This window comes from Thamnophis elegans, chromosome 3, assembly GCF_009769535.1.
Source record: "Thamnophis elegans isolate rThaEle1 chromosome 3, rThaEle1.pri, whole genome shotgun sequence".
In the NCBI taxonomy this organism is placed as follows: domain Eukaryota; kingdom Metazoa; phylum Chordata; class Lepidosauria; order Squamata; family Colubridae; genus Thamnophis; species Thamnophis elegans.
The window spans coordinates 40,270,153-40,293,539 of record NC_045543.1 but is presented as its reverse complement, the minus strand read 5'-3'; the positions used below and the strand labels follow the sequence as shown (position 1 = coordinate 40,293,539).

Genomic DNA, 23,387 nt, shown 5'->3' with positions numbered 1-23,387 from the left:
TGTTTAAAGCAGGGGAATCTCCAACCTTGGCAACTTTAAGACTTATGGACTTCAACTCCCAGAATTCCTCGGGCTGAGGAATTCTGGGAGTTGAAGTTCACAAGTCTTAAAATTGCCAAGGTTGGAGACCCCCTGGCTTAAAGCACAATGAACAACTCCGTCCATTTCCAATTGTAACCCCAGCAAATGTAAACGCCCCGCTCAAACAAGGGTGTTGCCTGCAAGAAGCACGTTGGGATTGGGCTGGGGCAGAGTTTTAAGAAGCCTGAGGTCAAGTGGGACCGCCCAGATGCCATGTCTCAGTTCTCCTTTAGGGCCAACCACGATATAAAAGTTGTCTTCTGCTCTCCCTCTTAATTCCGATTTGAAACCAATTACAAAAATGACTATATATAAGACTATATAAGCAAACACTGGGGGGCGGAGGCACACACAAAGTTGCTATTTATAGCATACTCCTTCCTACGAGAGCTATCCACAATATTAACAATTAAACGGGAGTTAATATGATCCATATCAGTATTTCTCTTTGCCAACTTTAAGAAGGGTGGATTCAACTCCTAGAGTTCCCCAGCCAGAATGCATGCAGGGGAATTCTGGGAGTTCAAGTCCACCCTTCTTAAAATGTGTCACAAATGTGAAATCCTGATCCCTATATGCAGTTATATAGTGATAGCCGCAGTGAATGGGACACTTTTGCAATAACCAAGCCTTTAAAGCGATCTACCGTCTCACTACAGACGCTCCAGCTTCGAAGTCTCCTTCCCAGTTTGCAATAAGGACCGGGACTGTCTCGGCAATTGTTAAGTCCCCCCAAATGACCCTACCTCAAAACCAGTGGTGTATTAATCATTAAGCAGACTAAACACGTGCTTGGGGCACCACAAAGTTGAGAAAGAAAGAAAAACCCAATGAAGATTTGTACAATATTGTACAAAGGAGGAGGGCACCAAGATTTGTCAGTGCTTAGGGCACCAGTGAGCCTTAATCCGCCACTGCTCAAAACCCACAAGGTGCGCAGGAAGCAAAGGCACGCGTTTCTCGACCAAGAAGTTGACCCGCTGCCGATATGAGTACAAAGCTCAGCCGGCTGTTCTGGCGTCTTTGGGAGTATCTGCCAGGCCGGGCAGCGATTGGAGCGACCGATAGCAGCTCTTTGTATCCCATTCGTTCTCCCATTCTCCATCTTTTCTCGCATCTGCGGCGCAACCTGGGTTTGGGCACTCGAATACGACGGGGCGGAAAGCAGAAGGCGGCGCTTGGCGGATTGGGGCGTTCACCGGAAGAGGGACCTACGAGCGGCACGCGGGGAGTCGGTGGTCGCTTTCCGCGATTCTGCTCCTCGGGTATGGTATGGTTCCGACGAGCCCCTGGCAAAGGACAAGCCCTGGCCGCCGGGGGTGGCAGCCATGCATCCGTGAGTGCCGCGAGGCACCGAGCCGAGGTGGGTGTCGTCGACGTCCCCGGGGGTTCGGGGACCCCTTGCCTTGGCGCGCGGAGTCCGGGCGGCGCGTGCCTTCCGATCCCCCGGATTCGCCTTTCGCTCGCGGCCTCTTCGTCGGCCAATGGGGAAGAGTGGGGGAGGGAGGGAGGGAGAGGAGAGGAGGGCGCTGCATTCTTGACAGTCCTTCGCTGGTGGTGGGAGAGAATTATTCTCCCCTCCGAGAAAAGAGGAACTGAAACACCTGGGGAAGAAGGGGAGACAGCTGGGCGCGTTCACCGGGCTAGTTTTGTTGCCTCGGGGTGGTGGCTCTGCAGTCCAGGGTGGGGGTGGGGAGTCGGGTGCATGAGTTCTGCTGTTAGTCAAAAGGCTGGAACCCTGCATGCTGCCCCAAGAAATGCCTTAACTAAACTTCTCAGGGACGACTTCTTCTGACGGTATTCCATTGGAGTTGGGCAGCTAGGTAATTTAAATAAATATAAATACCGATACGCTTATAATTATATAACTGTAATAATATAATAGTACTGATATAAAGCTTTTATATGTATATGTATAATATAAATAGTAACGCAATATGTTTCTAGATTATTTAAGATGGATTCTGGGTAAAAATTGAACCCATTAAATGTTTTAAAAACCCTCATGATTTTGTGGAGAATTTGAAGTTCATTCTAATCTGTGTGCATGTTGAACCATAACTCTCATGGCTCCAACAAATTGACACTGCCTTGTTGCCCAAACATGGGATTTCAGGTATAGATACCTATGGACTTTCATATGCAATACTATTGAAACCACTGTAAAAATACGGATCATATATTTTGTTTTATTTCAATTAGGCAGTTATAGAAACTAAGATTTGATGTTGGCTTCTTTAAAACTAAGCATTGGAAATCACAAATTGATGTTCTAGGTGATATTGATATTCCAGGCACATGAACTCAAAACTTGTATGACTTTATTTTAGATATATTATACTAAATCATTATTTAAAATGGTGTATGAATGGAGTTATTGATTTAAAGATGAATAATAAGAGTGTATTAAACACACTGAATTTTTATTTTGTTGTATATTTTAGTGTGAAACAACAGCAATATCTCAATAAGCAGTGAAGTACTTATGAAGTGAACTGAAATAAGTGATTCCATGGATCCTTTGGGAGCTCCTTCCAATTTTGTGGATATTAACACTTTGCCAGGATGGTCTAACTACCACAATGAGGACCAATCAAACAGCTCTCATTTACCAATCAAAGGGGGGAAAGTTGATGTTCGATCTCCCTTCCCATATAGGGAAGACATCAATGCAAAGATAATATTATGGTAAGTTTGCATCTCGTTATCTTAAATAGCCATTAAACAATATCAAACATTTAGATTTCTGACAGATTCATTCCACTAGCAAGAATGAGTTACATTTACAGGCTCACAAAAAATATAAGAACTTCAGTATTTTAAAAAAGAAAATGTTTTGCTTATGTTCATTTATTTTACTGACTGTGTAAGAACAAATCCTCACAATTTTATGTGAAGCTTCTAAAATAATCTATATTCCTCTTTATCATTCCTTACCACTAAACAAATTGGGTGGGTTGATAGGAGTTGTGATTCATTACACTGAGGACAGTTTGGTGCCATATATTTTATGTATTTAAAACTGAATGAAAGAGACATTTGGGATTTATTGATAGGCTAGTGCTTGTTGTTTTCCAGTATTCCAAAAATAGTCCAGAATGGGATCAAATTTGATATAATAGGAGAATCTGGCAAAAGAAAAATGGAATTTGAAAAATGTCTGGACCAAGCAGGGCTTTGTGGAGAAAAAAATATTGGAAGAGGCATTTGGGCAGCCACTTGGAAGGCTATTGACGTCTCTCTCCTGATTATGTGATTCTGCATGAAACAGACTTTCTTACCAATGGATATTGGGAATGGGAGCTATGTTGCTAAGTGATGCAGTCATAAGGCATGATATCACATGACTATGCCAAAATCCAATGGCAGTTCCAATAAATTCACTTGCCATCCTTAGGTAAACTCACAGGGTCATTGGTCACATTATCACCCTTTTATTTGGGTCATTGAACATTTAAAGTACAACCCATAATTTGCAACCTCTTAAAGTCTTCCACATTGATTTTGTTTGTTGGGAGCTGAAATGGTGATTATGTGACTGCATAAGACAGTTGCTCAGTGTCCAAATGCAGATGCAAAATGTCAGAAAAGCAGAGGCATACATAAACAGGTGCTTTGTTTTCCAGAAGAAAACAGCGCTTCTTATAACCTCTGCAGGTAAGGGTGTTGGAAAGAATTCCAGGAGTCATGCTCTGCTTATCTTCTTAATCCTTCTCATTTATAAATATGAATGTATTGTTTGGCCTCTTTCAATTCAGTTTTCATTTTAAAAGTGTACATTCTCTTTTGAGGGCCTCCATAGCCTTAATATATTTTAGGGCAATTAAAGTGCATGTTTTTGATATGATGGCTATTTTTCTATTCATAGTGTAGTAGTCTAGGTGGTATAGTGTTCTATAAAAAGACTAAAAGGAGAAAGGAATTAAAACGTATTTTCTGAGAATAGTCAGATGTTAAAATTTGGAGATCTTGGCAATGTTTCCATTGGTGTCTACCTGGTTAATCAGTACTGCTATGGGAAACAAATAACTAGATGGAGAACTTCCTTTTTATATGCAGATATCTTTGATTCTACTTTTATTTCTTCTGCATTGTTAATGAATTGTAATCTTTTCAAAGGAGAGGCAACGTAGCATTGCTGAACTGCACAGCTATAGTAAACACCAGCAATGAGTCCCTCACAGATAAAAATCCAGTCTCTGAAAGTATCTCCATGCACGCAGGACCTGACTTAAAAGTTGAACTACAGAAACTTAAAGGTCAGAATAATATGTTAATTTGCATAAAATGAGCTTTGCTTCAGTGATTCTTTTTTCCCTTTGTTAGGTACTTCAGGATAAATGGCGGCAGAGGTCAAGGATGCCAAGAGCCACAACCTTTGTCACAAATTACTTAGCCACAATTGCATTTTTAAAAACTAAATGACCATCTTTATGCAAGAAATTCATTATCACCTAGGTAATATGTGAAAGAAATGGGAAGGAAATTACTAAGTATTGGAAGAGGTGTTTAGTTTTCTTCATTTTCTAGAATAGAAACTTGATTCTGGGGAGATATTTCAAGTTTTAAAGAAAAAAATGGACGCTGAAGCAAGAAATGCAATTTTCAACGGGAAAAAGGTCTATGATTGTCTGATTGGACAGAAAACCTGAACCACTAACGAGTGACCTGAAATAGTCATTTAAGTCTCTTAGAACAAACAGTCTAGAGTATTGCATTGCAAGGTCAGATTACTCCTTCTAGTGCAGGCAAAGAGACTCTTGTACAGTTCGTGAAAAGTAGACAAACATCATGTTTTAGAGCCATCCAAATTCAATAGCAAGTTCTCAGACCTATCCCACTTGATGGAATTTCTGGTCAGTGAGATAGACTTGTAGATTCTTGTTATTGCATCTGGTGTAACCTGGTAGACAGTGCTAGGAATAACTCTGTTTCCTCTTTCCTCCAGCTGACCTTGTAATAAATGCCAGGTCAGTATTTTCATTCAAGATGTTTTATCAAAAGTTGACCTGGCATTAGAAGCCTTGCAATCCTAAACTAGACTTTTCCAGACAGTTTCCATCTATCAGTGTTAGTTTATAATTTCCATAAATCCAAGATCAGCTAACAAATACTTATAGCAGGATGACTTTGACAACAACAAAAAAGTGGCTATAGTGTATAACAGACCTGGGCATTTTACAGGCCACAGGCCATATCCAGTCCATGGGTCCGTTGGACCCGCGTGGAGTTGGGGGTAGGAGCTTTGACTTTGTCCTCCACAACAGTCCCAGATTCTCATGTGGCCCCTTGGGAAAATGGATTGTCCCTGGGCCCAAGCTCATCCAGGAGTATAAAGTTTATCGAATAAAGGGTTCTAAATTAAAAAATGCTTGGGTTACCATTGGTTTGACATTGCTCGTCTTGTTCTGGTTTCTTATTAGGTTGTCGGACAGGGGAAGCAAAGATGACCAAGGGGTTTAATCTTGCTGCCCGCTTCATCATTCATACTGTGGGACCCAAATATAAAAGCCGATACCGAACAGCAGCAGAGAGTTCCTTGTACAGCTGCTACCGCAACATCCTTCAATTTGCAAAGTAAGCATGTCTCTTCTTTGACAGGCAAGTACCTTCTCTACACGCCCAAAAACATGCATTGCATGCAAACTATGGAATTCATGTAGCCTGCAACCAGTGTAAAAACAGAGGCTTTCAAATGCGCCTTAAAAAAGGACAGTGTACAGTATCTTAAATGTTGCAAAGGTATCACGGGTGTTATCAAAAAATGGCTGCTCTGAAGAATGAACCTATTAACAGGTGGTGATAGATACAGCAAGCAACAAAACATTGAGGAAGATGCATTGGTGAGGATAAAGGGCAAAGAAGTTATCAAAGGACTCAAGGAAAGGGATGTAAACTACCAAATGCACAGGTTTTTGACTTCACATTAATTCAAAATTAATGTTAAATCATTTTCCGTGCAATGATTCCTGAGTGAGATCTACCAATCCTTCTACACTCCAAATTCAACAAGATGGCAACAATCTAATTTTTTCCTGACTCTACTTGGTCAGGATATAGCTGCTTTCCATATTTGGGAGAATGTTTCTGGGCTAGTTGCATGAATCTGGCTTTTTTATTTGTATTTTTGGCCCAGCTGCCAATTTAAATGATTATTTCTTGAAAGAAATAAGTGTGACCTAAATGGGCTAATAAACACCTGAAAATAGCTCAGAAACCACAGCTGTTACATCCTGTATCTCTTAATCTAGCATATTGTGAAATTACTTTTACAGACATATGCTACCACCTTCCTCTTAAGTACTTCTGCAATTTTAATTGTCCTCTCCACCCACCCCAAATATTAATTGTCCAATTTTAGGAATAGACTACAAAAAGTATGCATATTCCTCTGAGCAACAGAGTATAACAACAGATAGGAATGAAACAAAAGTATTAAGTGTGATGTGGAGGACAGGAAAAGGGAGGAGTGTTCATATCAGTACTTTGCCTAGTTAACCCTTTCTTCCTTTCCTGAAAGAAAGAAATCACCAGAAGTATCCCCAGTGCTGCAGAACCTGGAGCCTATTAAATTTTAATTTAGGGCTGATGAGAACTAAATACCAGTCCCAATCAACGTCTGTGTCCCCTTGCAGATCACATCCCTTATTCTTTGTTGTTTAGTTACTTGTATGTTATGTTAAGCTATGAATTGTGGTTCATAAATCACAGTAACTTGGTTCAAACATTCTAAGACAAAATCAAACAAGCACATTATGGCTTACCATGATATGGTATGCCTTTTTTCCACTCCTCAGAATATGATATGCAAACCTTTTCTGATTTACAAGTTATTGCACATTTTTTAAATATGAGAGATGCTTCAGTAATATTCCGAATCTTAGATCTAGGACTCAATAATTTCTGGAGTCAGTCACGATTATGGTTTACCTAGACGGAGTCATTACTGCTAAACTAGGCTCATCTGAATGTTCTTAGTGTATAATTTTCTCAAATTCCTTTTGCCTTTACAGTATTTTATTAATCTAGGCCAGTATTGAATCACTGGTCATTGTTTTTGGATGGGATGGGACTAGTGGTAAGTTTGCCCAAGGGATCTAAAGTAGAAAGATTCATATTCAAATTCATATTAAATTGAAATTAATTCATTATAACTTTGTTTGAATTTAGTTTGTAAAATCAGATAATTACATCAGCGCAACCATTTTATCCATCTAGAATAGTTGAACATTTATTTTCCTTTTATTCTTTTTAAATCCTGTAATGTTTAATGTTTTTTTGCTTTTACTTTCCTCCTTTGAGGAATTTGCATATAATTTTTTTTTTTATCTGTTCGGTTTTGCCACATTTTTAGAATTTTAGAATTTTGATCCAAATTCTACCTTTTGCTATATCAGAATTTATTTATTTATTTGTATCCTGCCTTTATTATTTTTTTATAAATAACACTAAGTGGTGAACTATTAAACCAAGAATGGTTATAATGCATGTTAGTGTGGGTGAGTGTACTTCCCCTTCATATTGTAATACTGTCTCTCCCTATCTCCATATCTAAGAACAACACGAAGGAGGAAGGAATCCAAATGACACTTTTTTTGCCAGCCCTTTTGAATTAGTGCAGACCAGGAAACAGACTAGAATTCTGTTGCTGCAGGGTATAAGAACAGAAACTTGAAAGTGACTGCTTTCTTTTATCAAAGAGAATCAACATGGGATAATCTTATATTTCTTTCTCACTCACTACACTTTAAGGGCTAAGATGATGTTTGTGTAATTTTAGTTCTTGCATTCCTTCTTTAAAATTTTGTAACTTCCCTACAGTTTTCAAAACAACCATTTTCTCTATCCAGAATACAAATTTTTAAAATCATCTTTGATTGTTCTTCCATTTTTAATTCTGTAAGTAGGCCAAAGGACCTGCTTCCCCCCCCCCCAAAAAAAATTAGGAATAAGCCACCAGCTTTGATCTTAATCACCATTAAGAGTTCTATCCTTAATGGTTATAGAACCAACTCTTAATGGTTCTATAGCTGTTCTGTCCTAAATAAATACATACAGGAAATTGGCATGCCTTTGCTTTGATGATGTAGAATTGACATTCTTACGCCTTGCTGAAATTATTTTTTACCGATGTTATTTTAGGGAACAAGCAATGTCCTCAGTGGGATTCTGCGTGATAAACACTGTGAAACGTGGTTATCCTTTAGTGGATGCAACTCACATAGCATTGCGTAAGTATCCTTGAAGGGGTGGCTGTTTTATATAACTGATGCTTCAGAGATCAAATCTCTCTGTCTTGAAGCACTTTACAATCTATTTGTAGAGCAAAAATAGACCGCAGAAGGAGAAAAAAATAATGGAGGCAAGGAAAGAATATGTGATCATATACATGAGTAAGTGTTATAGAATGGTGGATCAAGAGTAGGTGGGCAATTGCCCAGAAGAGGTAAATTTTGATTTTTTTTTCCAGAGGTCTGGTCACAAGTGCAAGTGATTAAATTATATAAGGTTGAATTTTTTCTTATTTTGCATTATGAGATATTCTATCCCATATATAATCACCCCACACTGTGGTATTAAAGGAATGTAAAGAGTCAGATTATGTTGATTATGCTTATTGTGCATCTTTCTATCTCTTTAAAAATTCACACATTTTTACCTTACATTGATTTTTGTTCCTTCCCTTGTTTCCCATTTCTCCCCAAAATGATGGCCAATGTGAATGTGTAGGTTATGAGATACCATGTATGATCTAAAAGTATACACCAAAGATTTTATTGAGCAAAATGCATTATATTTCAGTCATAAAGATATAAAAATTATCAATACATATAAGTAATAATTGCATGGTTGTGGACTCTTCTCGATTTCATTTCAAGGAATACATTAATATATACTTCTGTATTAATATTTGGACCCACATACTTTATTTAGGTTAGATCAGGTTGACTGGCATCAACCTTCAAAAGTTTTACCATCGCCAGCATGGGTAGACATTGTTATTTATTGTATTTTATAAAATGCAAATGGGGAAAATATATAATAACACAATTGTATTATTTTAGAATTTGGCACTCAATTGGGTCATTTATTTTACAAAAATAAATTAAAAATAATACTTGCTTTATTTGTTTACTAAGGTATCTGTGGCCAGATCATGTGACTCTAGACAGCATACAAGAAAAAGAAAAAATAATAATAATCAACCAATACAAAATGTATTAAACAAAACAGTGGCTGTTAAAACTGACATTCTTCTGTAGCTCATCAAATTGTCCAAAGGCCCAGGGAAAGAACTAGGTCTTATCCACCTTTCTAAAAACTTCTGGCGATGGGAAAATCATTCTACAGTCTGGTCCGGTGGTTCAGGCACCAGGGTAGAAGGAATATTAGAAATGTTCGCCACCTTGAGTTGTTTATTTAAAAAATGATAAAGGTGGGATGTAAACAAAAAGTAATTATGCAAGAGGGCCAATGATGAATAGAATTACAACAAGAGTTCTACCCCTTTTATACACATGTTGCAATATCACATGTGTAAATGTAAAGGGCAGGGCTTGCTCTGCAACACTTGTTTGAGCATTCTAATAAAACATCTGGATTCTGCAGATACTCCTGTCTATTGACTTCTCTATTTGTTGTGTAGTTCTACTACCCACAGATCTTTTTTCATGGTTTCTGTTTTGATTAAAAAAAGAATATTTTAGACAATTAATATGAGAATAAGATTACAATTCCTGAAATGCTGCCTTTCATCCATTGATAAAATAATAGAGGTGTGGGTAAACTTTGAGGCACAGATTATCCTCCGTTTCAAGAATTCCACAGTGGGTGCTGTTTCATTTGGAGGAATTAGGGGGCTAAGTAAATGAGAAATAGATATGAGATGTGAGAGCCAATATAGTATAGGTAGTTAAGGTGTTAAATGTGGAAGAGAGCGGCGGGCAGCATTCAGATATTGAGTGTTCTTAATGACTTTGCTCGGCTATCTTTCTCTTATGTTACATGTTTCTCTATGAATCATTTTAGGCAAGATCAATTCTATGCCGATTTCAGCTTTTGGAGGAAAGGTAGAATATAAATATGGTAAAATGATGACTTCTCTGTGAATCCGACTATCAAAAGTCAATTTCACCCCTCAAAAATCAGCCCCAAGTGGTGCACGTGAGCCACCAAAAACCAATAAGGACCTGTAGTGGTTCTTCCAAGAAGATTTCTTTATTATTTTATATCTATAGGCAGAATCGTACTAAACTGAAGCAGACTACTATTTACATGAAGCATGTACTTTGGGAACTATTAGGGAGGGGTTGTCTTAACCCTCTTTTTCTCATGTTATCTGAACTGAGTTGTACCTTAGTTCTCTGGAATGGATCCCTGTCCTCCCACTACATTCCATGGGGTGGAAAGGGGAAGAATGTTGGTCCTGCACAGTGTTATCATCAACATCTGTAGGCTTATTAGAGAACCAGCAACTCCTTGCAGTAAGAAAGGATTTGCTTTTACCCTGTGGTGCTAAGTAGATCACAAGGAAAAGTTAGATAATCATTCCTGCAAGCACTTTAGGTATTTCTGCTATTTCACATTATTTCATTTGTTATTTAATTATTATTCCTCCTATATGATAGGCTTAAATGTTGTCTCCCTCTCATTTTTCTGACTCGTTTTTCTTGACATTTCCTCTACCACTAGGTACAATCCGACGATTTTTAGAAATTCATGGGGAAACCCTTGAAAAAGTAGTGTTTGCTGTTTCTGATCTTGAGGAGGTATGTAAAATAACTTGTTTGCAAGCATTAATTGTGCAGTTATAATACTTGTTTTTTCTTATAGCTTTCTTTTGAAATATATAATAAACTTAATCTAAAGAACTCTCATTTCATTAATTCATAGATGCTTGGGTTTTGCTTCAGACTCCGTGTATTCTGATTCAAAAGTGGATAAAAATTAGTGAGCCCTTTCCTTTGTTGATCTTAAGTATAGTGAAGAAGTAGATTTATGTTTTATTTCTAAAATGTGTTGAAAATGTAACTCACTAATCAAGTGATGCTGATTTCTTGTTGTATGAAATATGGCGTAATACAGAAAATATTAGTCTACAATGGAGTCTTAGTACTTGACTGCTTTGAAATTTGGCAAATTTGGTACTTAACATATTTTGACATAAACATTTTGTCCCAGTACTCATCGTTTGTTTGGTACTCGATGCGCAGGCTAGGATTTGTCAGTGTCGGCTGCCTTGTGACTCGCTACCCTTTCCAGCCAACAGAAAGTGCCACGCATTAGTCACATGGTTTGTTTGGTATTTGTCATTTTTAGTACTTGTTGCGCCTTCTGGGTTTAATTAACAAGTACCACTGTAGGCACAGGGGAAACAGATCCACATTCCTTAAACCCTGAATTCCATGTGTTCTCTTAAGCAGGGGTCCCCAACCCCTGGTCTGTGAACCAGCAAGGTCCGCGGCATACCAGTAACTGGTCCGCACAAACAAGCGAAACACCATCCACAGGATGCAGGCAGCACATGAAACCACACCCGCTCTGGTCCACAGAAAAAATTCTCTCCATGGAACTGGTCCCTGGTGCCGAAACGGTGGGGGGCTGCTGTTCTTCAGTGACTATTGAGTGAGTGCTAAATGGAGAATACTTTATAATTGAAGAAAGCTTAAAAAAATGTGAGCAAACATGTTACTGCATAACTGTACAAGAGCCGAGGTGGCGCAGTGGTTAAATGCAGCACTGCAGGCTACTTCAGCTGACTGCAGTTCTGCCCTTCGGCTGTTCAAATCTCACCGGCTCAGGGTTGACTCAGCCTTCCATCCTTCCGAGGTGGGTAAAATGAGGACCCGGATTGTTGTTGGGGGCAATATGCTGACTCTGTAAACCGCTTAGAGAGGGCTGAAAGCCCTATGAAGCGGTATATAAGTCTAACTGCTATTGCTATTGCTATAGCTTAATATCAAATAATATAGTTACTGTTCTTAAGCAAGATGTGATGAAAATAGAATGGCTTGGGGTTCAAAATTGTTATTAGTTTATCAAAACATCAAATACAAAATTTAAGGAAAATGAAAATAAAGGTAAAATAGGGGAGGAAAAGGGAAGATAAGAAAGTGTAGGATAGAGGGGAGAAAAGAAAACATTGACTTCCAACTCCTTTTGGTGCAGTAGAATAAGGTAATAACACAAAACCTTTTTTACTTTTATATAATAATATATACTTGCCATTTCTATAATGCCAAACCTATCTAATCAGTAAAACTCAAAATCAAGTTTCATTTCCATCTCAAGCACAAATTCGAAAAACTGTTTCCAACTAGAAATAAAATTGATTATATTCTTTTCTTTAATCAAAACAGTCAATTTAGCCATCTCTGCTAACTCCCATCAACTTTTGTAGCCATTTATCCATTGTGGGAATCAAAGTGTCCTTCCATGTTTGTGCATAAAGTAATCTTGCTGCTCTGGTTTTATCTTTACAGTCACTTTAATAATCTTCTGTATGAATCCTACTCCAATATTTCTTTGCTCAAAATCCATATCTTCCAGTACTTTACATATAAAGCCTCAATGTAAGTTGTCAAAGGCCTTCTCTGCATCCAAACATATTAAAGCTGCCTGTCTCTCATTATGTTAAGATGTGGTGAAAATTGCATGGAAAGGCTTTTAGATGAGCAATCCATGTTTCTGAATGTACTGGCTTAAGAATGTTTCCTCAGTTAAAAAACACATCCACACAAAATAAATGTTGAAGGAAGGAACGCCAATACAGTTCTAGGTTTAGGTTACAGTTGCAGCTTTTTACATGTTGCCAATTCTGTAAAACGTTCTGTGATCTAAAAAAATGTTTGCAAATGCCTACTTGGTATTGGCTACAATTTTCCATAATATAAAGAGTTGGGAAATTATCATTGTCAGTATATGTGTGTTTTAGGAGACGCCTCTGCTATTCCTAAGATATGCTTCATTTCTCAATTGTTTTCCTATATCTTTGAGAAGTTGCTTTGATTTCTCATGGTTTTTTATGTCAGTAACCATAGTATCCTCCTCCCTGTGAGCAGAGGTAGAAGATACTGTTTTGCAGTGCTTCCTTCTCATCTGAAGGGCTGATTTCAAAGAGTGACAGTGACAGTTACTACTCCACACAGTCAAGACCAGTGCCTTTAAGCAGTTGTGATTCAGCAAATAGGGTGAAGTTGAATCCTAATCCAATTTAGATCCTCTGGGTAGGTGGTGTTTGGAAATTTAGTAATTTTCTACACCAGATCATACATTCCCTGCAGGAAGAGAATTGTGAACTAGTGCTACTCATTGTGTTATCTCTGTTAATGGAGGCATCATCGTGTCAATTTTGTCCACAATATGAAAGTGACATGTACCAAGAAAGGCTTAGACTTGTGATAAGCTGCTCTATAAAGCTGTTTCACTTTCTTTACAGCCTGCACTACAAACGAAATTATTGGCTTTTTAAAAACAACGCTAGTACATTGTACCCTCTCTACAAAAAAGTATTAAGATGGTATCAACCTTCTACTGTGCCTCATAAAGTTGGGACAGTCCCATTTATGACACCAAATAGAGTTGTAAAAACAGGCGGGTTTTGGTTATGCATTTTAAGGCATGCTGAGAACTTCAGAAGCACTAAACACAGCTGATATTGACATATGTCTGTATTTAGTTTTAAGACAGTTAATACTAAAATGAAAATTTGGGGGTTGATTAGATTGTCTTCAGAGGTGCACACAGTGATTTGGAAAGAGCCAGACACCTCCTTTCTAGCTTCAAACAGAAAAATGGGAACTTGTCATCTGGGTGTTATGTTGGGATATCTTCAAATTTTATCACTCTGTGTGTGTGTGTGTGTGTGCATGCGTGCGTGCGCATGCACAAACACATGCACTTCTTAACAGCCCATCTCCCTCATAAACAAGCCAACTTGACTGTTTCTGCATATGTATGAAAGCAGAAGAAGTTTTGGCACACTGGACACACTGTGACGCCTACCATATGCCAGCTGAATTTTCAGATAGTTGCAGAAGTTAATTTTCTAAGCTGAAAAGAACAAGGATTCTATTTCTATCTGAAATTGAAATTGAAAGAGAAATTGTCTACACGTTGAAAAGCTGATATTGATGAATTTATACAGTATTGGTATGACCAGTGATTTCATTTTAACATGAGTTAATACTCTTCTTGATTTCAATTTTGCCCTGAAGAAGTGAAATGCAAGATGAGTCAGTTTTCAAATTCTCTTTTCTACAGCCTACGTATCAGAAGATGCTGCCTCTTTATTTTCCAAGATCACTCGCCGAGGAGAGAGAGTCCCTGCCTTTGCTTCCTGAAGATATAGGAAATGCAGAAGGGGAGCCCGTTGTGCCCGAACGTCAGATTAGAATTTGTAAAAAGCCTGGTGCTCCAGAGGGTGAGTCTGCATCTGTGCCAAAATAACTTGCAGAAGACTTAAAACAAGCAACCAACCTTAAAGGGCTGTGAGTTTTACATTTAGCATTATTATTAATATAAATTATATTTCCATATTAATTTAATCCTGAGCCACTTTTCAAAGTTAGTTTATATAGGCTTGGTTTTTATAACTAAGAGTTTAACAAATAAAATAAAAAGTTAGAAAGTAACGAAAAGGGTATTATGCTTCTATCCTTTTTTGTATTGAATAATTATCATCTTAACTTTTCCCCTGCCATCTTTATCCCTTTTTCCTCTTCAAATCCTGAAATCATCGAATTGATCCTTTCTCCTTTCAACAAAAAGTCCAAATAAGTTCCCAGTCTTTCAAAAAGATTTTATTTTCATTTTTTCCTCTGACCAATCTGGTCAGTTTTGTCATTTCTGCAAGTTCAGTTAAATTTATAATCCAGTCTTCAGCTGATCATATCTCTCACTTCAACCAGATGGAGAGAGAAATTCAGACAGGCTTGATGGGAGAGTCACCTTTCACGGGCTATCCAGTGTTCAGCACTACTGCTGCTTTTTGCTCTCCACAGTCATCCACTTGACCTATTCAAAGCTTGCAATGTATTGTAAACTGTAAGTGGTAATATTTCATCAGTTCAGATTGCGCCAGAAAAAGAACTGCTACTAACCCCTGATGTTTTGCCATAGAATCTCTTCTAACTGCAATTTGTTTTCATTCAAATGGCCCCTCGTTTTTCTGTGTTGCGTGTGTAATATGACATCCTCAGGGACGGACCCTTCATTATCCTAGAATATCTTCTGCAGATAATTCTGATGAAGAGGAGCTAGAAGCAGACTTCTCATTTATTGGTTCGCATGCTTTTGCTCGAATGGAGGGAGATGTTGATAAACAGAGGCGTCTTACCCTTCAAGGACAACTGTCTGAGGCAGCACTACAGAAACAACATCAGAGAAAGTAAGGCACTTTTTACCAAAGTCCCTCTCCTGTTTGCAGGTTATTCGTTTTCATCCTTTGGGGTTGTGGGTGCTGGAGAGCAGTGTACTTATTTATTCTGGTCACAGGATAGTGTTCTGCTCTAGTAGATTTCTTTTTTTTTCCTTTCAAAGGGGAAATAGTGAACTGCTACTGGGTTTTGGACAGACTTTTTAAGGTTGGCATGCAGAAGATGTCTGATATTTGTTTGGTTGTTTCCAGTACAATGCTTTTATAATTAGTTTCCTTTTTAAGTTAAGTAAGAAATGCATTAGGATATTTGGCAGAGAATACATAGTATCTGGTTTGATGTTTATGCTAATTGTCCTACTGTAACTATTTTGCAATTCTCTGTGGTTGCCTTTTAGTTACAACCGTTGGCTTTGTCGAGCAAGAGCTGAGGACCTGTCAGATATTGCCTCACTTAAAGCATTGTACCAAACAGGTATGTTTAAGGTCAAATTAACCAAAATGCCTGTGACTCCTGCATGATGAGTGTGCAAAGAAAGAAGCAGTGAATCTTGCATCTTAATGCTACTAATGAGAAATTTAGCCTATAAGAGTTTACTTATGGTTAATTTTTCTTGAGAGTTACAGTAGCTACATAATCAAAATTGTAATAGTTTTAACTGTTTACATATTCAGTGAGAATAGCACTAGCACTTATGTATCACTCTATAGTGCTTTACAGCTCTCATTGAATGGTTTACAGTGTCAGCATATTGCCCCAACAATCTGGGTCCTCATTTTACTGACCTCAAAAGGATGGAATGCTGAGTCAACCTTGATCCAGTCAAGATCGAACTCCAGTCTGTGGGCAGAGTTAGCCTGCAATACTGCATTAACTGATGTAGCTGATTTGACTTGGGGTGGCTGTATGTGTATGGGTGTATATGTATTCTAAGTTCTGGAATCTGAAATATGGTCCTGATGTTCATTCTGTTCATAGGAGTTGATAACTGTGGTCGTACAGTGATGGCAGTTGTTGGAAGGAATATTCCTGTTACCCTTATAGACATGGAGAAGGTAAGATCCTGAGAAGTATTTCAATAGTGATAACAGCTATTATTTTAGAATTTTAAGAAACCATATTTGTACATCCAGGTTTATTCTTCATCCTTAAAAGGACATTTTAAAAGGTTTTCATTTGAGACTGAAAATAAAAACTCACACTGGGCACAACTGACATTCCAAGATTTGAAGAGCCTACACCACTTGTGGACTTCAACTCTGGGAGTTGAAGTCCACAGGTCTTAAAGTTGCCAAGGTTGGAGACCACTGGCCTACACGACTGCTTCAGAAGACACTTCTATAAGGCAAGCAGTTTTGCCTCAGCAGAATTTTTTCAAAGTACTTTGAGACCTACTGATCCATAGCCACACAGACTATTATAAGTGAAGCATTTTTTAATTATTCCCAAAGCTGACCAAAAACCAACAGTTTCATCTGAATGCCCATTATTAGTTTGCAATTTAGTTTCCATTCATTACTCACCAAATGAAGCTTAGAACCATTTCCAAAGTCAACTTTGCAAACATCCCATTACAAAAATCATAGATGGTTTTGCCAAGACTATAGATCTGTGACCTGGACAAATTGCAGTTGCTATAAACTTTGTGTACATATAATAGATGTTCTATACTGTGTATTAACAGTACTTTAATCTTTTACAAGGAGGAGTGCAGTTACAGCTAATTCTCAACTTGGTCATACTTATGACCAGTTGACAAGTGCTTCCAATCATGTGATTGTTTGCTGGCTTCTCTGCTGGCTTCCCCAGAAAGTCAAAGGGGAAGCTAGCAGGGAGGATTGCAGTCTGCTGCTGGCTACCAAAAAAATTCCACTCATTTCCATTCATAAAATCATTTGGACTGCAGAAACTAAGTTTGGATCTTCAGGATCTCTGCTTCGATTCTCCAGCCCAGCACACACAGGGGAAAGAAACTCTTGTGTTGGGCTGGAAAAACAAAGAGGGGATTGTGAAAATTCCCACTTCATTTCTCCAGTCCAGAGTAGGAATTCCCTTCCACATATAAAAGGAAGGAGAACTCCAAAAGTCTGCAGAAATGAAGTGTGGGTTCCACGCTTATTTTATCAGCGTAAAAGGGATCCAGTTTGATGCATTGCTGAAGGTGCTAGGCTAGAAACCCAGAAAGGGTGAGTTCTAGCCACCACCACCTCCTCTGTCGTGAGAACTGTTGGTGGGCTTTGGGCCAGTTGTACTTCTTGGCCTAGCTCACCTTGCAGGATTGTTGTGGGGAAATAGGATCATTATGGGATTATGTTTGCTACCTTGAGTTATATATAAAAAAGATGGGATAAAATTTTAATAATTCCTGCAAGACAGAATAGACTGAAGCATAGGCAAGGCTATCAGATCAGTTTCATAGCTGAGAGGAGGGTCTAATACCTTTTGTTCTAAATGCACTGTGTCTTACTCATTGCTATTCCTGAGGACAGAGGAAAGCCATTTAGCTCAACAAAATGTACTATTTTCTTTCTGTTGAGGAAATTATTTTCCCCAGTACTATTGTAGAATTACAGAAAAAGAGGGGAAGCCACATTTTGTCTCTGATAAAATAAATGTGTTGTTTTTTTCAGGCTCTCTTGTACTTTATCCATGTGATGGACCATATTGTAGCGAAAGAATATATTATTGTCTATTTCCATACACTTACTAATGTCTACAATCACTTGGACTCAGATTTCTTGAAGAAGCTCTCTGACATTGTCGATGTGAGGTAAGTTTTATATTCAAAGGTCTTGGAGCTGTCTCTCTGTATTGGCATCTGTGATTAAAAAGCACAAGAAAACTTGCTTTAAATAATGTACTGTAGATATTTATGAGTCAGCTGAGAATTTCAGATGCCAAAATGCACCACAAAATCAGATGAGCTTATATGAGACTATATATAATAATACTATTTTAAACTACCCATACTTTTTATATATTTTCATGTACAAACCCATCTATGGATAAGCCGAGTCTTTAATTTTTAATCAAAATACCACAAAAAATGTAGGTCAACTTATCTGCAGGTAATGCAGTTTTGATAGTATGTTGATTAAAAATTCAAGGATCAGCTTATTCACAGACAAGCTTTCGTGCAAGTGTATATAGTAGGAGGGAGGGGCAGGGGACATAAACTTAATAAACACCAAAGCACGATGAGGGCGGGTGTAGGACTTTGCTGTGAAAACTGAGATAAGGCTTCTTTGCAAAATCAGAGTTTCAGTTCCTGTCCTGATATCCAAAAATGTCAATCTTGTCTTGGATGCTAAGAGTAAGCCAGTTCTGTGAATTAGTTGGGTGGTATCATGTCATTAGTTAAATGTTTTAAGATTTAAGAAACTTCTTTTCTTATTAACCAGGTACAAAAGAAATCTGAAGGCGTTGTATTTTGTCCATCCAACATTTCGCTCGAAGGTGAAGTGTGCCATCTCCAGGTGGAAAATGTACAATTTTGCATGCAATCATAAAAGTGCGCTCCTGAAGTATTGAATGATATTGCTGAGGTTACGCATCCTGGCATGGTGGACCGCTTTGGCTACCACAGACTCTTGGAGGAATATAAGCTTAACTAGCAAGCAAGCAATTAAAGCTTTTTGTAAAACAAATTACCCATACAAACCTATTTATTTACATTTATAGCAAGCTGTTCTCTCCTTATCCTTGACATATTCTCTGTACTGTCAACCTTAAAAAGCAGTTGGGTTGGGAAGGAAAACTTGTCTGTTTTGCTTTAAAAACTTGCATGGTGCACTTAACGGTATTGTATTAAGTACATTTCTGTTGCATGTCTCATAACTTCAAGATGATGAAATCATCTGTAGTCAGAGAATTTGTGGAAGCAGCATTAATTTCCCTGTTCTTCCCTTTAGGTTTCAACCTGGTTCTTCACAACCTTTACTGTCTCAGGTCTAAAGGACAAAGTTCACCATGTGGAAGGCCTCCAGCAGTTGTTCGCAGCAATACCCCCTGAACAAATTGACTTTCCTCCATTTGTTCTTGAATATGACATCAGGGTAGGTGAATTAGTTTGGCACTCTTCCATGTCTTTTGGATTTCATGAAGCAGAGGGAGGGTAAAGAAACGTTTCTTTCACTTAGTTTACAAAGATGCCTGGTGTTTTGCTTTTGAAACAGCTAAGACTTGAAGGCCATGTTGGATTGTTTGAGCCTTTGAAAGAATACACTGCGGAACAGTTTTGTGTATTGTTGAAAATACACATTGTATTGGTGTAAGAACACATTATCTAGAGAATAGATGAGCGCTTATGTTTAGAGCACAAAGCTGTACTTCATAGGAGGCTGTTATTATATATAACCTAGCAAATGTTGAATTATATAGCTCTTGTAATCTTGAATGAGCTCCATTACAAAACCTAATGAGTGCATAGGAGGAAATAAAGGCATGAAACACAATAGTATGGAGTAGATAACTGTTGTCTAACATAAAGTGCATTTTAACAAGCTGTTCTTTATCCCAAATGACATTGTGTCTCCTCTCCTTCCTACTTCATCTGTCTCGTCCCGTCCCTCCCCATTAATTTCTAAATTAAGGTTCCTGGACTTCATTTACAGTGTAGTTTATTGGGTGTTTCATTTTTTGAAATCTTACAGTGTACATTGTGGCACATGCTTTTATACAGGTTACTCTAAAAGCACAATGGTTTTTCTTGTAGCAGTATGGAAAGATGCAAGTGAAAGCACTTCACTAGTTTTCCCTTTTAAAGAAAGCAAATGGAAATAAATTATTGTCTGTGACCCACCTTCCCTTGATGCATTCCCAGTGTGTTGTAGCTTCTTTTCATTTCTCTGCTCTAGCACATTTCTTTGTTTTCACTAGAAAGATCTTGCAGCTGTTGTTTTTAGCATGGATACACCACTTCCTGACCCATTTTTCATATATATTCTCCTGTGGCTAGGCAGGGTAATACCTAAAAAGAAAACTGGAGGTTCCCTGCAGTTGGAGAAAGAAGGAAACCTGAATGAAAATGAAAAGAAAGGACAGTCAAAAGCGATATTTGTACAATATTCAATTTATCGTGTGGTGGGTTAAGCAACGCAATCTAGCCTGGCCCATAATATCTAAACTTTTCTAGTTCTCCAATCTGTTTAGGAATAAAACACTTCAATTCAGATGACAGGACTTCATCCCCCTACATTAAATGGCAGTCACTTGGCCCAGAATGCTATCTGTGGAATTAAACACATAGAAGTTCCACAGCTCTTCATTTAACAAGACCTGAATGTGATTTCTTTGTATACATGGTGTTAATGTTTTTCCCCCCTTCTCTGCAGGAAAATGGATACTATTCTTACCCTTCTTCTCCAGACCTCTGACTCTTCAGCTCCGCCATTGTTTCTGATTGCTCAACAATCTTTCACATGCTGCTTGCCATTGCCATATCAAGTCAATCTAAGTTATTTACAGAGTTCAGAGATAGGGCTTTCTTCCCCACCTCTGCTATTTTTTTACAATGAGAAAGTTGCAAGGACAAAAGCAATCAGAAAACTACACGGTAATGAACTGTATTTCCGATCTAAGTATCCAGGAGAAGATGGATTTTCCATGTGGGAACATTCTTTTTTCTTTTACAAGATCTCAAGATGATTCCGTTGTTGCATTTTCCCGAGACATCAATGGCCACCTTTTGGCACAATCAGATACTGGCGGGGTTTTTTGGGGGGTTAGGGAGATGCAGTATCTATTGTGTTCTATGACCTTTATATATTGAATCAACCATTAAGACAGATATATTTACAGAATTGCCTTTAGAAATGTCTGCAAGTAGCAGAAGAACTATTTGTAAATTGTAGAGTTACCACAAAATACTTAAGCTAAAGGATCTGTCATCTGTTTTCTGTCTTGCCAAATGATGTGAGATGTTAAGGATGTGCTGCTGTGGCCACCTGCACATCCCTCCTCCAGTAAAATTCAAGGGCATGTCTGCCTGATGTTGTGTTTCACAGTCATTTGGGGAATAATACAATGTGTTGATTGCAAGTTGGAAAATTAATTTATGTCATTGAAGAAATTCAGCAATTCACTTTTTGTTTTGAAAATAAATTTATTTGTATGCATCTTTGAGAATTAAGGCTATAATGCCTCACGCAGATTAGTTGTTGCAGTTGCTTTGCTTGTGTTCCAGATTGTGAAATCAGTTATGTTAATATAATATTTTTACTATGCAACTATTGTAACAGAAACAAAATAATGATGTCAGCAGATGCCTATAGTCTATGTGTGACTTCAGGGTCACAATGGGCAATTAATCTGTACAGGTAGTTATTGAGTTATGACCATAATGGAGACTACCCATTATAATTCTAACTCATAAAGTCATAAAACAGGTCAGTCGCATGAATGACCCAATTTTGCAACCCTTTTTTGCATCGGCCATAAAGCAAATGGGGCAAAACTGACATAAAATGTGGTCATGTGATTGCAAGATGCTGCAAACAGCTGTAAAGCAGCTGTGTTGCCAAGCACCCAAAGTGCATTCCTATGACTGCAGAATAGGGGGATAACCATTGAAATTTAGAATCTTGTCTTATGTCCTCTTTTTGGGTCCGTCATAACTTTGGCCACCAAGTCTGCAATTACTGCAGCAGCATTGGTGAACCTTAGGCCCTGCATGTGTTGAAATTCAATTCCAGCTGCACACCATTGGCTTTGCTGCTGAAAACCATGGTTCATTGACAATGAAGAACCACATGTTCCCCTCCACCTCCTATAGCGATGGTTGAATGGCATAGATTGGGGCAGAAATCAGGAAAGGGAAATAGAATTGATTGGCTCAGAGTAGCTGCTATTGTAATCCATGCTACTGAATGGGGAAACCAAATTGAATGTGATGCATACTACTGACCATTAAAAGTATTCATTTCATATAGAATTTTAAAAAGCAGCTATAAAAGTCTCCATTAATGAAAAATACCGAGTATATATAACTGCTGTGTTTGAGATCAGTTTATATCAATTTCAAGGTAAATAATAGCAGATGTACATAATTGCTAAGAAGAAATGTGCAGTGCTATCATCCCTCTTCATACCTAGAATTGAAAGTTTAATTTTGCATTCTGTGGGAGGCAATATCACAGGCAGTGTGGAACTAGAGTGGCAGTCCTGTTCATTAATGATAATGCAGAGGAAGTCCACTCACAGCTGTGCCTGTGGAAAAGCTTCATTTGCAAACCTAGTACATAGTTGTGAGATAGTGTCCTGGGTGTTTGCGCAGGGAAAAGAAGACTTCTGGATTGGGAAAAGGAATGCTTGTACATCATTCCAACAGCAAGAGCAATATAGTGTCTAAATTAAGAAATTAAAAAATCATCTCCCTAAGATCCCATACCATTCTCATATTTTAAAAAATGAAATCCATTTTAAAACAACTGGAAGCTGGTGAGCTGCAATGCAAAGAATCTCCAGGGACAACTTATTTTCCCAAATGCTTTGGTGCTAATATGGGCTTTGGAGGCATTCAAAAACAAAACAGCTGAATTAATTGCAGCCAAGTGCTTTGTTTACAACTGATCCAAGGTAATGTAAATGGGAGCTAAGTTGGGGCAAGCTCAGTCCACAGACAGGAAGAGTTAATTAATTTGTTTAACTATAAGTAGCCTATTTTCTGTGCAAGACGCAGATAGTATGCGACTATATATATATATATATATATATATATATATATATATATATATATATATATATATATATACATATATATATATATATATATATATATATATATATATATATATATATATATATATATATATATAATGTTTTTTTTTGTGCTGATAAATAAATAAAGGGAGACTAGTATAGATCTATTTCAAGCTATTTAGCTCTCATCAGCTAGCCATACCCTTACTGGGATTTGAACCTGGGCTATAT

At 37.9% G+C, this 23,387-nt stretch overlaps 1 protein-coding gene across 1 annotated transcript; it reads left to right on the top strand.

The window, feature by feature from the left end:
• Positions 1-1,013: 1,013 nt before the first annotated feature.
• Positions 1,014-21,581, top strand: GDAP2 (ganglioside induced differentiation associated protein 2). Its single transcript, XM_032213263.1, has 14 exons — positions 1,014-1,444; positions 2,526-2,769; positions 4,201-4,340; positions 5,505-5,658; positions 8,224-8,312; positions 10,774-10,850; positions 14,344-14,503; positions 15,319-15,469; positions 15,856-15,932; positions 16,437-16,513; positions 18,089-18,228; positions 18,860-18,914; positions 19,370-19,513; positions 20,792-21,581. Exons 2-14 carry the CDS (start codon positions 2,594-2,596, stop codon positions 20,831-20,833), a joined length of 1,482 nt encoding a protein of 493 aa, XP_032069154.1. The 5' UTR covers positions 1,014-1,444; positions 2,526-2,593; the 3' UTR covers positions 20,834-21,581.
• The last annotated feature ends 1,806 nt before the right edge of the window (positions 21,582-23,387 follow it).